Genomic DNA, 16,912 nt, shown 5'->3' with positions numbered 1-16,912 from the left:
ATGGTCCCAAAAATGACCACATCAACGACATCAAGAACACCACAGCTACGACATTACCTCAACTTTTTTTCTTAAAACAGAGCCAAAAAGAAACAAACTTATGAAATATACATGTAAACAGCATCATTAATCCAGATTAAAAGGCCATATGAATATTTTCATTCCCTACATCACCTACAGGTTTGTGTACCTGAATGATGATAATCAATATTGTGAAATTATTTAAATCCGCCAAATTTCAATGCAAACACGTTATAATTCAAATAAAACACAATTTGCAAGCAAATATAGGTATTGAATAAATTATTGACCTGTCATGTATTAAAAATAAAATTCGTGACATTCCCGCCTACGCAAATATTTTCCTTATGTTATTTGCGCGGCCGACCGTGGATAATTTATTTTGCATCAGTCATTTAATATGAAATAATTTATAGCATACCAAGAATATACACACAAAATGAAATTTATCATTATTATGCATGTTATAATTCAAATAAAACGCAGTTTGCAAGCAAATATAGGTATTGAATTTGAAATTATTGACCAGTCATGCATTCATTTTTTTCGTGACACTCAAATATTTTCCTTGTTATTTGCGCTCCAACCGTGGATATTTTTTTTTTGCATCAGTGACGTTTAATATGAAATAATTTATAGCATACCAAAATATACACATTAAATAAAATTTATCATAATTATGCAAACTATTTTTGAACAACATGTCAACATATCGAGCCTTGAAACTAATAAAGCAAAGTATAATGTTCATAGTTATATAATTTTAATATTTTAATATTTTGTTTTCATTATAAAGTTTCTCATGCAGAAAGCATGCATAACCGTAAAAATTGTTAAATAACAATAAAGGCGCAGTTTGCAACCATTTGCGTGCACACGTCATGCTTATTTTGTCACTTAATGAGACAAATGTTTACTATATTATAACCCAACCTCCAACCACTCCAACATTCCCCTGTGCCTCGTTTTAATTATGACAACTATTGTTAAAAGTATATTTTTGGGGTCTCGAACCTTAAATTAATTCAAAACATTTACAAAATGTTAACTTGTGTTTAAGGTTTTTTAGCCATTAACGAACTCACGCCATTTCTACTCGTGATAATAATTTATTTTGATCAAAATAGGAAAATTAACAGGGTTACGAAATTTAAACCTCACACTGATTTTCATAAATAATTTAATGCCTACTTTGGAAATCTATCGTAATTTTATGCATAAAAGCTTCTGTGGTTCTTTTATCAATATGAGATGCAACTTAAAATTTGCATGTAAATTAAATTGTTCCATTAAACTTCCAATTAAATCATAACACCACGATTACTATGTGAAAATCCATGTAAAATACATTAAAAATTTATTTTTGTATAATTCTGTATATATTATCACATATCGTAATATTCAGATTAAATTATTTAAGGAAGATGAATTATATAGTGCACTTTATAAGTGATAATCAAAATCTAAATGATCAAGAATAGAGCTCAGTTAACGTGATGCAAAGAATAGTAAAAACAAACTGCATGTAAAGAATTGTACTTAAATATGAAAAAAGGTCTTCTAGTTGAACTCTTTAAAGAATTTCGACAATATTATCCTCATTACTTAACAATTTCTGTCTGAGAGCCTCCATGCCTTTTAACAATACATAGCCGGTCCTTCTATACAAATTTTGCTTTGCAATTTATTTCAGCAAATACGTTAAATTCCTGTGAATGAATGGTAGGATTTATTTAATAAACAACGCCCCTTTACTTTGGCACACAGAATGGTTTAAGCTTCTTTAAACATTGATATATTTTCATTCAACGTTTTAAGGATTGCAAAAACTCTGTTCTAATCACTACCTACTCTCACAGCAGACATTTTCACACGATTAAACTTCGGTCATTGGGTCAACCTTGGAATTCGAGACCAAAGTGGCCATGTTACGCAGTTTTCACGACATCCCAATGTTGACATGACCAAATATAAACCGGCAATGAAAAATTCGGTGGTTCATTTTGAGCTCTTAAACTGTCAATAAATGATAAATCACAAAGTTTTATTGCCTACGGAATTTGGGATTTGCGCATTTCCATCGAAGCATTGAGACTTGCAAGAAATCGTGACAGTCAATTGCTAATTTCACTAACATAAATTTTAATATGATGTGCTCTTTACAATCATTATATTTATATAACCATGCAGTGTTCTCAAATTTTATTTCCCTATACCTTCAAATTATCAAGTTTATAATGACACTTTTGGTAAAATTAAAGACCCCAAATGAGGTGAGAGAAATTTCAAGGGCTAATGATACCCTATTAAAATCCCATTTACAAGTATTTTGATATTATGAAATTTTTTGTACCATTCTGTGATGATCTCTATGATCTCACTTCATGAGAAGAAAACAGATCTTTGAATTTGATGTTTTCTGATGTAGACCATGCACCTATACAGTCAAACCCTGTTGGCTCGAAGTCCAATGGACTGGCGATAATACCTTGAGCCTCGGGAAATTCTAACCAAGCGGGAATGCTTTCTTTCAGTATTAAGAAATCCGTCCTTTCCATCCAGTTCGAGCCAACTAGAAAATCGAGCCTAGAGCGAGTTCGAGCCATCGCGGTTCAACTGTATTTAAATATTCCTGGGTTTCATCGCAGTAAATATTTGATTGGTTATAATTATTTACAATAAGGCTACAAAGCTTCATTACCTAACCCTGGCAATTCAATTTTCCTCCCCAATAGCTCAGTGTAGAGCGCGTTTGCTTAATCTGGTGTGGATGGTCCGGGGTTTAAACCCGTGTCGTGTCAAACTGAGATGTTAAAATATGGTACCAGTAGGCTCTCTTGCCTGGCGCTGATCAGCATTTAAAGGGTACAGGGTTACTTACTGGGAAAATGGTGTACTCATTACTGGTTCAATCCAGGAAAGTAAATGTATCGATGCTTTACACCAAGCACATTTAAAAGAACCAAGAGGTCTCTTCGCAAAGAGCTAGGGTATCGCAACCGAATCTCTTGTATCTCACTCTGCATGTTTCTTCTAATGAGACTTGACTGCGAATTACTGTCTCATGTCACTTATGACATTTAAACACAATTTAAGTTGTAATGGCGTCACGGCTGGGTCAAGCCTTAATGCAGTCAATTAATGAGCGCGACAGACCTTGATAAACTCACATAAACAACAACAAAAACTGGCAATTCTGAGTAAACATGTTCCACCATGAAGGAAGTTGAATGCCTCAATTTACATGTTGTGATGTGTGTACAGCTTTGTTCACAGAGTTTTAAATAATACCACACCAATTATAATATCCATACTCTATGTAAAATGCACTTTGATAAATAGACTTTGTCTGTTTAACCTATTTATTTACCTAAAGAGTGACATGATAATATTCATTGGTATAAGGTTCAATTCTTTACCTATTCAAAAGAATATTTGAAGAGATCTTATCAACTAAATGGAAATTCAGAACTTTCAAAAATTGCAAAGAATAAAAGTTCTTTCACTGTAAGAGCATATAATGTTACATGCTGTATTTTTCCATATTTTTAATTTGTGCAACATTTTTACGCACAAATTTTTGCACATTATGTCTACAAGGAAAAAAAATAAAAACACAAAAAATTAACAATACCAAAGATGACAATGGCATTGCTAAAATGACAAATTACAAGCACACTATTAAAAAAATCACTGATTTCCTTGTTAATTAATTAATATCAATGATTCTAAAGAAAACGAAGGTAAAAAAAGAATGAATTTGAGCCAAACTCTATCATAATCAAATCTTCATCATTTTTAACGGCAAATATTTAATTCATTAACACTGAAACTCAGCTCTGATCTGATTCAAGTCATAAAAGAGGACAATTAATCAACATACCAAAGAAATATTACAATCAATCAAAATATCAAACAAATCTTTAGTTCTACAAAGAAACAATATGAAGTTAAACTTTTCATTCATTATCTTTGACACAAACCTGATTATTGGGCAAAAACTTTTTTCTGATAAGAAAACAAGTTAGATTTTTTTTTGCGATAATCTTTTTAACAAATGAGTTAAAGTAGGGCACAGAAATGATTGTTTATTTTTTTTGACAATTAAATTGGTTGACATTAGACGGTTCAAATGCTTTGAATGAAAAATACAAGGTAAACCTTATATTTAAGAATAGGACCAAGAACTGAAAACATATATTCCTTAAAAAAATGGTATATAATTTCTTAGAGGGTGTTTTTAACAGCGACTTTTTTTTTCCATTTATCATATATCATATTTCTAAAAATTTGAGTACTGTGAAATTTTGCAAAGACATGTTTGTATTTGCTACTTATGATTTATAATGTAATCTCTCAAATGTAAACACAATAATCCCTTAAAGCCAATATTTGTTTAATGTTTTATTATTTTTTTTGTCCTTTGGAAAAATATTCTGCATAACATTCAGAGTAACTCGATCAAACAGACTACTGTTCTAAATAAACATAGGCGTATTTGGAAAATTATACGGCACTTATTGAATAAAACAATCCGCCAATTTAGGGATGGGAAATATATTTTCAAAAATATGAACATTAAAGGATTTCAAAAAAAATGCAGGTCATTGATAAGAAAACGTTTTACGATCTGCCTGTGACTTTAATTGTATAATAATATTAGCTCCATTAAACTTAAATGAGTGAGCGATCCCAACTTTTAAGTTGGATTCCTTTGCTTTAAAAAGAAAATCTACTCTGATTGGTTAATTGGTTGCTTGGTAAGCTGCTTATAAAGGTGTTTTCATTCGCAATTTTTATTGCCAAATTCAGTTATGTCCTTTGAGGTTGAAAAACAATGATAAATAAGTTATGACCGCAAAAATGTTTTTTTTTACTTCCAAGATCTCAGTATCGGGATAATAATCAAAAATGTTCAAATCGAGGCCTTAAAATAAACCGATTAAGAGTATAGGGAACAGTCGAGGCTAAAATGCTCTTAGCAGAAAATTAAGTAAAGGAGTTAATAAATAATGTAATCCTTTATTGTAATTATTAGGTGATCTTGGATCAGCTAATGCTACTTAAATATCTAAAATTCTTGTTAATACTAGACCATAGTACAAAAACTCTTTTCTTTTTTCTTTTTTTTCTTTTTTATTCTTTTTTTTTGGGGGGGGGGGGGGTTATTTATGGTTTCTCACGTAATCTCAAAGGTGTGGTCCAAATATGTTATCTACAGAAAGGCAATTATTTACATTCATGCCCACAAGCGGCACTTTTGAGACATCTCTAAACTTTTAAACCTCTCAAAAATGCTTTGAAACCGCTCTGAAACTGACGTATCATTATCTACAGATTAAGACTTGGTAAACAGAATTCGATGTCATTTAATCTGTCTATAGAAAACTAAAAGACTGTTAATTTATCGCTTTATTTAAAGATATCCAGTAGCCAATCTGTGTTAATTGGGTGTTTAAGTGACGGAAAATGTCGCTGCTTACGAGTGGGTCATCTTAAATGTTCCTTCTATTGAACTGGAAGGTCATACTAATACTTCAAACAATTTCTTTGTTGAAATAGTGTATAAACATAACAATACACAATAATGCTATATTTCTTTGAGTAAATAAAGAAAACTTTCAATGGTGGTCAAGAATTCTCGAAATACAACCAGAGGTTATTTTAAACTTGTTTGCCCTCTGATTCTATGTGTCAACACTGTAGCTGACATGGCATATCTCCAAAAAAGGAATAAAAACTTCAAAACTACAACCATTTAGTTTATATAATGTGAAATATGCACCTGAGAAATAGCTGATACATAAAATAAAAAATCCCAATACGTAAATAACAGTTTAACAACTTTAAGAATTAGCATTGCTGATCAATCCGCAGCTTAACAATGATTCAACAAATTGTTTCACTAATACCACCAATATAATATCCAGTCCACCACCCACAAAAAATGTGCAAAAATATCAAATCATTATGTCATACTCCTCATTTCAATATACAGTAAGGTTACACACAACCATATTATAGTTGGTGTGGAAAATTGATGAAAAATGTTTGATATTATTTATGGGTCAACAGAAGCTTCCAGACAGTTTTCTACTATATTATCCCCCACTTAAGATATGCGATCAAAGGGATTTTATGGAGCCTTTATTCAGAAGGCAAAATTTGAATAATTCTGGGACTCAGGTTTTTTTTAAATGCAGAATAAGGAAAAAAACACAATTACGGCACAGTTCTTGTCAGAAGCTGAAACAAAACTAAAGATAAACTTACATGTATCAGAATAATTACTGTTTAACAATCAAAGTGCTGAAATAGGATGACATGCATTTAAGTTCATTATATCAAAGCTTAAGAATATTTCTTAGCAACTGCATGTATACTGTTCATATACAGATATATTCCGATTTTCTTATTTGATCAAGGGGTTAAATCATTTTTTTTTATATTTAACCATAGTCAGTATATAATTAGTTTCAATATAATTTTATAGATATTAGTTAAAAGTCACCTACTTACTTTTTTGAACTTCTCTCATAAATTTTAATTTAAAAACTTACTGTCACTTCAAAATATGCTAAACAGGCCTCTAAGAAGTTTATGTACTTTTCTTTATACAGTATGCCAGCTTAAATAAGACAGCAAGAATTTTAATCACTGCCACTTATAACATGGCATGTTGCACAAAATTCGTCAAGTATGGATAATTAACAGTTTTGTTTAACATTCCGATATTCATTAGCTTGTAATTTTAAAATTCCTGAATTCTCTCAGTTGCTACAATTGAAAATATAATGCATTATCAACATTAAGATGAGTTATTATATATATGGTTTATTTTTTAAGAAGAAATATAAACTCTTATTTATTATCTAAAGTCATATGTTTTCAAACCGAAGAGGCAGTAAACTGAGTCAGACTGTTTTTGTTTTTTAAATTCAATTAAAAACAATAATACATATTTTTTCCACACACATTTAAAATATGAAAATATAATTTCCTTACAATTTGTTAAACAAACATACTTTTAAATTTTTGTTTTTTATTAATATCAAAACAGGAAGGAAATATTAAACACTGACTGCATGTGACTGTCTGAGTACTTCATAACCTTTTGTTATTAATTAAATATCCGCAAAGCAACAAGGGGCATAACTCCAAAACTTAGCCAATCAACAGTTGAAGGTCTTATGTAATTAGAACATCTCAACCATTTCTTCATCTCAACAACTAACTGTCAAGATCGAAAGTAAAATAAAAGTACATATACATGTAAGCTTGAAGTCCTTACACATGTACGATGATAATATGTTGCCCATTCCAAACACTTAAAAATACTGAAGAGTTTCAAAGTACATTGTAACATTGAGTTTTAAAAGTTGCTGCTTTGAAAGAATTTAAGTTTCATCCCTTTACTGTAAAGGTAACCGGGTCATCTTCAGTTTATGTCAACAAGATGTCCACTTCAACTAGACTGCCCTGATCTGATTTGTGAAAACCTGCTGACATAACATCAGATAAGACCAAGTATTTAATATTTACAATAGGTATCTGTGGACTGCCTGTGCAGCCATACAGTGATTATAAGCTGAGAAGATGACCATCTTAGAATAACAAAATTTGTATAAAATATTTGCTTGACAGAAATGTAGACCTATAAGTGGCCTGTGGTCTTAACAGATATATGTAATATCATGTAACATACTGGACAGTTATGAATAGCTTAGCCTACATTCGAAATCCACAATCCTTGGTACAGATATCCTCAGCGCTGCTTGCAGAACCCCTGGATATTGTTGCAGATGCCCATTACCCCCTGGATAATGTTGCAGATGCCCATTACCCCCTGGATATTGTTGCAGATGCCCATTACCCCCTGGATATTGTTGCAGATGCCCATTAACCCCTGGATAATGTTGCAGATGCCCATTACCCCCTGGATAGTGTTGCAGATGCCCATTTACCCTGGATAATGTTGTAGATGTCCATTAACCCCCAGATATTGTTGCAGATGCCCATTAACCCCTGGATAATGTTGCAGATGCCCATTACCCCCTGGATATTGTTGCAGATGCCCATTACCCCCCGGATATTGTTGCAGATGCCCATTAACCCCTGGATAATGTTGCAGATGCCCATTACCCCCTGGATATTGTTGCAGATGCCCATTTACCCTGGATAATGTTGTAGATGTCCATTAACCCCCAGATAATGTTGCAGATGTCCATTAACCCCCGGATAATGTTGCAGATGCCCATTTGCCCCTGAATAATGTTGCAGATGCAGATTAACCCCTGGATAATGTTGCAGATGCCCATTAACCCCTGGATAATGTTGCAGATGCCCATTAACCCCAAATAATGTTGCAGATGCCCATTTACCCCAGGATAATGTTACAGATGCCCATTAATATTAACCCCGGAATAATGTTGCAGATGCCCATTAATCCCTGAATAATGTTGCAGATGCCCATTAACCCCCTGATAATGTTGTAGATGCCCATTAACCATTAAAATGCTCAATACAGATAAAGGATCTCAACTCAACAAATATTTAACCAAAATAAGGGAACGTTAAGCATATGTTAACTTTACTAAAACTAATTTGCATGGTCTTAAAATTTGTCGATCTCTAGAGATGCTTATAGGAATAATGTTTAACACACCTACACTAATTAGCGGTATCCCCATGATATTGCATTAAATAGGCTCATTAAGACCATTTAAATTCATATTAAACTTCTGCAAATTATTTAAAACTGAAGCAGTATTATGTTTTGCATTAAGCTTTTAAATTGCTAAAAAAACTGATGCCAAAATGTTAAATTAAGCAAATATTATAAAAAATATGCAACTAATATTATGAAGAAAAGAAAAAGCTGCAGTCTGCATATGCCCTAGCATTGCAACAGTCCCAATAATTGAAACAATAATATACCAGATGCAGCCATTTTATACAGACACTCAATAGCTGGGAGACATCATAACTAAGTTAAAGACCCATTCCTGGGATTTTCTGTGATAAAAAAAATCATATTCCTTCTTAATTTGGTGTTATGAGACCTGAAATTTATGTCTTCACAATTTCTGCAGAAATAAACAAACCCTTGGACAACATAGGTTTAGACTGTGTCTCTTGAGTAAAACATTTGCCTGACAAAGAGAAACAAACCAGTCAGGATTTGACAGACTGTTACTTTAATAAACTCAAGATTCTAATGACACAGATCAATATACCCTTGTAAGACTGTTCAGAAAAAATGTTTTGTTTTATTTGATACTTTATTGCAAAATCAATCCAGTTAGCATTAGCAGCATCCAAGATGGTTGGTTATACATATTAAAGGGACACAATCACGTTAAAAAATAATTGGGTATTTGAGGTATGGAAAAAAAAAAAAAACATTTTCAGGTGAAATGTGAACAAAATGCTTATTTAAATGATACAACATCATCAAAAATTCAAATTTGAGCCCTATAATTGTTGATTATTATTTAAAACATGAGACAAAACAAGCTACTGAAATGGATTTTTTTTTACTTGGTCTATTGTTTACAAAAAATCTGTTCAAATGAGGAGTATCTGCCAGTCGCTGATTTTCGATTGTTCATAAAAAATAATAAGTAAAATAGCTATCCTTCAATTAAGTTTAAAGAAATTGTTGCCATCATAAAATCAGTGATTGAGTCACTTTGATGACATGAATTTGTGTACTGACTGACACAATGACTTTTTTAAAAATATATTACATCTACAATGACTTTACAAAAAAAATGTTTTAATTTGTTTATAAGTGCGCTTTAATTGAAATATATTGTTAACTACATGTATACAATGCTTGAGGACAAAGTTATAACTCACGATATCTGTATTAAGTGCAGCATGATAATGCATGTAATGATGGCATATGATATTATTTAAACGTCCACCTTACTGCCACTCATCCCATACATATACTCCCAGCTTCAGATCTTGCGGAAAATTTGTGTCAGTCAAGGAGGAAGTATTCTATTAGACGGTTCAATGACCTGAAGTAATATTTAAATGATTAAGAAGGGTTCATTTGCTATGCTCACTCCACCCATTCTTAATCATTGAAATGTTACATGTCGTATAACTATTACATACTCCTCTTAAAATGATCTCACAATTACCTTTCTCTTTACAACAGTGACCTGTTTTGTTAGCATTGTAAGACAGGAAACAGACTGTTCCATTAGCAACATCAATAATCAACAACAAAAAACATTATTGTAATGATGATAAATTAAATCAATGATCTGACTAACAACAATGCGATTTTCACAATTTCAGAAAAACGTATCAATATGTTTTCCCCATTATTGTCTCAAATAATGATGCCCAATACATGTGCGAACCTAAATAGCAACATAACATTTAATATCTGTTGTTATTGGATTATTTTTGCTTGCAGGAAAGTTACTAGGTGATGTGAAATTGATTCAGAGACCAGGAATTTCATGATTTATTCATTTCCTGCCAACCAGACCTGGTTCCCTACTGTTACTCAAAATCAGGCCATAGCAAAATTTGTATTGCTTTATGATTGTCCAATTAACCACCCCTGACCCCCTCCACATCAAGGGGAGGGGGGGGGTATATTGCTTTGCACATCTCGGACTCTATTTCTGTCTCTAAACCAAACCCTGTGCAGGATCGATTAATACAACTAATGTATCCTTTAAAGGCTTTAGGTCTTGTCCTCAAACTTAGTAGGCAGGTTGGTCAAGTCAAAAAGATGAACCCTATTGGTTTTGAGGTCAGATAAGGTCAAAGGTCATGGTGACCTTGAACACAATTAGCTTGTCTGATTAATAGCTAGAGTATATGCTTGTTTATATTAGTGTTGATGCTCATGTCTCAACCAATGAGATCGCTGGGCAGTTTCTGATTTACTCACATAGAAAGCTTTTAATGAAAAAGACTGCCAAAGTTCCATCAATTTCAGCCATTTAATAAAAGATTATATAAAATGGATTATACAGTGGTTCTTTCATGCTCTCACCACACGTAGTGTTCAGACTAAACTAATGTATTTGGTTTTTGTGTTTATTCTTTCCCTGATACAGTTTGAGACTTAAGCAAATCCCTGTGGTAAGAAGGTCTGGTCCAACCCTGTATAACATATTGAGAAAAACTAATGGAAGACCTTCACATGTCAAAACCTTGCTCAAGAGTATGGGCGTACATCCTTCAAGTATGCCCCTGATACGAGCTGCAGTCAAATATCCTATGGTTCTTTAAATAAAAGGGAACCTCTTCGCTAAAACATGATTATGGCTCAATTAATAGCTGAAATTATACCAGGTCCTGCTGAAAGGAACCTACCCTTAATTTGCTTCTATCCTTGAGCATCCCGATATACTGCACTTTATAGGACATATATATACTGTATTTGATTTAAATTTTTCAATTTGCAACTTTCACATAAAAGGCATCTTTAACATTGCTCCAGCCAATAAAATAAATGGAGCTGACATTATTCCATTTTTAACATAGATATATATAGATATATCTTTAAGCATAAATGCTGTTAAAATCTGTATGCACATCTGAAAAATACATTAAAATCTATAAGTATGTATAGTCGCCATAAATTTCGAAACACTGTACACTTATGGCCATAATATTCGGGTTTTAATTAAGGCAAGCGACAGTATTTGTAATGGTAGGGATTGTTAAAGTCTGAACTTGTTTTAATTAAGAGAAATATCTCCAAAATGTCATTTATATACTGTTTTTGTGCCATTTTCGTTGATGCAATTTAAAATTTATTTAAAGCAAGTTTCAGGAAATTTTCTTTTTTTCAAATTGAATAAGAAACTAAAACAGTTTCAACCCAGTTTTTCTAATATAAAACTGATATCGAACATCAGCAGATAAAAACATTTAAAGAGAAAATATACCGGAATTCACAATTGTTTTAATTAGATATTAACTTTTTTATATTTGTGTAGCCATTAAAACAATACCTACATTCTTCTGCCTGGAAACAAACCATCATTTGTAATCTGTTAAATAAGTAACAGGTGTTTGTTTAAAATTATGAAAACAGTGAGTCTGATAATGTTTTCAAAAGTTATGCAAAATACAAATTTGATGATAAAATGTAAATTGATGTGAATCATCACAGTGTGGTAATAAAATTCTGATTAATCTACCTTTTATTATAATTTTGTCTGAGACACCTGAGAAATATTTCAAATAAAATTAATACAAAATTTGCTTACTGTCAGAAAACTTGAAAGTGTTTATGAATATACATGTATATTGTTTTTATTTAATAATAATCCACGACTACCCCTGGAAACAGTGTTTTTTTGTATAATATTATGTATATATACTCATGGACATCACAATTTAAACATCGTCAGCTAAATATTTGTCAGGTTAAGATAGAAAATGTAATGATGGATTTCACAAACAGTAAATGATATTATAATATTATATATCGGTATATCAGTATCTACAGTTTTTACCTTGTTTCACTTCCTTTCAAAATCAAATAAAAAAAATGGGACATGCAAATATGTTGAAACAAATCCGAGCATTGTCTTTCTTTACACTTGATACCATATTGCATTGCATTTTTCAATCGGGTGTAAATTTCCATTTAAACGCCAAGATAAGATGGGTATCAGGAGTGTCAATATCATGCAATATTCATTGTAAATCAACACCATCTAACTCACCATACCTGGATCAAACAATACTCAAGCCAAGCCTCCACCTAAATCTGATAGGCATCTACTCCATCTATAATTAGTGACAATGAAAACATGTCATTTTCGTACCAGTACCGGAAATGCATTTGCGTGTTTTCGTGGTAGGAAGGATTTCCTAAGGTTCAAAGGTTAACTATTGCACAAAGTAAGTTTCTTAATGACATAAAATCCATCTTAAAGATTCGACTGATTGACAAAGGTAGCAAGTCCCCTTGCAGCATTTTAGTAATGTAAACATTCATTTCAAAGTGGCCTGTTTAACAGTTGTTGACAAAAATTGGCCCCCTAGGCATCATATCTAAAATCACAATCAGCAATGACATCTTGTAATTACTTTATCTACCCTTGTAACAAGCATATTTTACAGCGTTTGCGAAATATTTCAAAGATGAGACATTGAGACGTAGGTGAACAAAATGTCATGTTGAACTTAATGTTGTTTTTGGTGAAATATCCAGTGTTGTTTTGAAGGTGACACCGAGTGCAAATACCACACCATTGTTGTAAATTTCGGGATTTTAATGGTCTAATGCATAACACAACAAGACACGAATTTAACTGCTTCTTGGTTGTATTTATTATCACCTGGCAAGTTTGAGAAACATGATTAATGATTTAATTCAATAAAACTATGCAAACTACTACGACAAGCCCTGAGAAGGCTGCAATTTAACCAAGATCCTGTTTGACAAGAGTCAAGGCTAAACATTAACTGCTAAAAAGGATCGAGACAAATAACTTGAAAAAAAGAGAAAATAAGCATATGTATCAAAATATTGTGATTGGTAAATATAGTGAGGCCCTGACCATCTCATAGAATGGCAACCTTTCATTAACAGAGGTGCTACCAAATATTAGTTTGCTGTAACAGGGGCCAAAACTCAGGGCAATAAAATGGCACTTGATGACAGACTTTCTCAAACCCTTGCATAGGTAACATTGATGATGTCCCAAAAATGCAGCAATTCTCACAGCGCAGACATACATGTACATTATTACTTCGTTCTTTGAAACTACTAGCATTTTACACAGAGGATCGAAAAAGAAAACAATCAGCATTAATAAGTGCTCAGACACATAAACATACTGTGATTGCTCCGTTTTTGACAAGAAAGTTTGGCTAATGTAGGAAGATAATTCGGATATATGAAATATTGTCTAGATAGTACAAAGTGCTAGCTTAACAACATGCTACCTGAAAGACACATATCCCAATTGACTGGAATTTGTTTTTCTGCTGTATCTGATAAAAAAGGGTATACATTGTGTAAGTTCTCGCTGTTCGATGCACAAGTTCCATGATCATGATTGTGGCACACTTAGTGAGGCCCTAATAACATTTTTTTTTATTGCTAAACATATTTTAAAATCAAAATGTTGATTTCATGTATCCACTGATAAATAAAGGAAATCTGATCAAAAATACACAGAACTTCAAATATTAAGAGAGTCAGTGAATGGAAAATTGCAGCAATTAAATAACCCATGAGGTTTCTTTAATTATACAGTAACAACATTGTGGCTTGTCCTGAAGGTGTCTCGTGCATAACAATCCAAGAGGACCTTCTTGTTTCATGTAACAACATTGAGGTTTTTCTTTAAGGTGTTCCATTAAATGAAAGAGGGCCCCCTAACAAGGGATCGCATGATCTGGGTTTGTCTTTAAGGTGTTCCATGCATTAAATGAATGAGGACGTCTAGTATTTTGTAACAACATTGTGGTGTGTATTTAAGGCGTTCCATACATGATAACAATGAGATGGACCAAGTATCTTGTAAAATCATTGTGGTTTGTCTTTAAGGTGTTAGAAGCATTAAAACCATGCGGACCTCCTTGTATCATGTAACATCATGGGTTGTATTTAAGGTGTTCCACGCATTAAAACCATGAGGTGGACCTAGTATCTTGTGAAATCATTGATGGGTTGTATTTAAGGTGTTCCACGCATTAAAACCATGAGGTGGACCTAGTATCTTGTGAAATCATTGATGGTTTGTATTTAAGGTGTTCCATGCATTAAAACCATGAGGTGGACCTAGTATCTTGTGAAATCATTGATGGGTTGTATTTAAGGTGTTCCATGCATTAAAACCATGAGGTGGACCTAGTATCTTGTGAAATCATTGATGGTTTGTCTTTAAGGTGTTCCAAGCATTACAGCTATTTTGATATCTTTTCACCTGCTGGGTAACAGGATTGTTTACACTTCTAAAATTCCTGGCTATCTCAAACAATACATATTTCATCTGGATACATGTATAATCACTTCAATTTCCTACATACCAGATTCGGATGTGTATGCATCTTTAGCTAGTGATTTTAACATTTACCTGATTATCACAAACCAGTGTATGTGAAATTGGATAACTTTATGATCCAAAATTTCTATATTCATTATTGACACATTATGCATATTTAATTAAGTACATTTCCCAGTATATAAATTAATGTAGGTCAGTAAATTATTATTCAAACTTGTTCATAATAAGACAATTACTTTTTGTGAATAAACAAGTCGAAAATAATCATGGTTGTCTGCATATTCCCAGGAAACCTGACTTATATCAAAATAAAATGAGAAATGTTTGCACGAGCTTAGCAGGGGTTCGCAAAGTATAGAATTCATTCAATACATTGTTAATCGGCAGTTCAATAAGAATAACTCTCTCATTGTAGTGAGCCAATGTTATTTATTGTACCTGTGAGATATTAAAAGAGAGGAGAAAATTGTATTTATTAATGACATTTCATATTGATAGTCTGCGTAAAATGCAAAGATAGTTTTTATACGCTAATTTTGTTAATATGTCAAATACTGAAATAGCGATCATGCTATACAATATTACCTTTTACTATTTTTTTTTGCGGAACTCAGTAAGATGAGAGTATTACCATTGATCAACAGTCTAACGACTATGTTGTAGGGTTTGGCACCATGGCATTGCCACAGAAGTTGAATGAGTTAGTCTTATACTTTGATGATCAAAAAACATCAGAGTAACTCATATCTTTTTTAAAGTCTGTATTTCAAGATTGTTCTATCTTCAAATGTTCGTCTCATTGATTCCCACACTGATTTAGACATGTCAAGTTACTGATGTATATCTATGTAGACTTTTAAAACCAAAAATAACTTTGCCTTTGATTATATTTGTTACAGTTAAGCCATTATGAAATTAGTTTTTTTTGCAAATTGCAAAATTCTGTCCAAAGTTTTAGGATTATATGAGACTTTGGATCATTTTTAAGGATTAGATGAACATGTTTATTTAAAAGTTTTAAAGTACAATTGTTATGCAGAATATGTACAATACTTACAAGTTACATAAAATTTCACATTTACATTTAATTGAATATTGTTATCATTATACATGTATTATGATTTATGACATGCATGTGTTTGCATAAAAATATTAGAAAGGATATATATGCATATTATGAATAAATCATTCAGGAATAAACATATCAAAGTTTCTAGCATGCATAAGTACATAGTCAATACACTTAATAAACCACTCAATACACAAATTCGTATAAACTGTCGATCAACAGATCATCTATGATCAAAGGAATTGCCGACAGATGTGTGAAAATCGGCTTAGAATTTATGTTAAATAGCACTAAAAACGTAAATAAGCCTCGTTAACATGTATAAGAAGTCACCAACCTGTTGCCATCGGTCTTCCAACGATGCCTGTGCCGAAAAATAACCCGTATCATGCACAACTTGCAATTCTCGAAAAATATTCCCACTTGGAAGTATATCCATTTTGTCTGTTTGTGTGTGCACCGGCTTTAAAAAGCCGCGATTTAATGGTTCCTAAACGACAACACAGGCTGATAAATGCTTCATAAGTTTCAAAAGCGTCAAGTATATCAAATTCATCAAGCGAATCGAAGTAAAAGCTCTGTCAAATAAATGAAATTTCCCATATTCTTCACATTCACTTTACTGAATATACGTGAATCACAAATTGTACATGTATCGTACAGTGCTTGTCAGCTGAACCAATTAAATCGTTCGTTACAAAGCAAAACTATTTGAAGAATGTCTGACAACCAATCGAAATGCTCGAAACATATCAGCTACTGTTCGATCAATAATGTAAAATTGACAGGTCACAGTGCATGAAATTTGACAACC

General features: G+C 32.3%; 1 protein-coding gene across 1 annotated transcript in view; it reads right to left on the bottom strand.

Moving 5' to 3' along the window:
• LOC128240620 (Krueppel-like factor 6) overlaps positions 1 to 16,912 on the bottom strand; it is a 42,053-nt gene extending 25,141 nt beyond the window's left edge. The window contains exon 1 of the mRNA XM_052957324.1: positions 16,436 to 16,912. Within this exon, the coding sequence (XP_052813284.1) occupies positions 16,436 to 16,537 (102 nt within the window). The 5' untranslated portion in view covers positions 16,538 to 16,912. The remainder of the gene's footprint in view (positions 1 to 16,435) is intronic.

Source organism: Mya arenaria, chromosome 7 (assembly GCF_026914265.1).
Source record: "Mya arenaria isolate MELC-2E11 chromosome 7, ASM2691426v1".
In the NCBI taxonomy this organism is placed as follows: Eukaryota; Metazoa; Mollusca; class Bivalvia; order Myida; family Myidae; genus Mya; species Mya arenaria.
The sequence above is the reverse complement of the archived record's forward strand: the minus strand, read 5'-3'. Positions and strand labels throughout refer to the sequence as shown.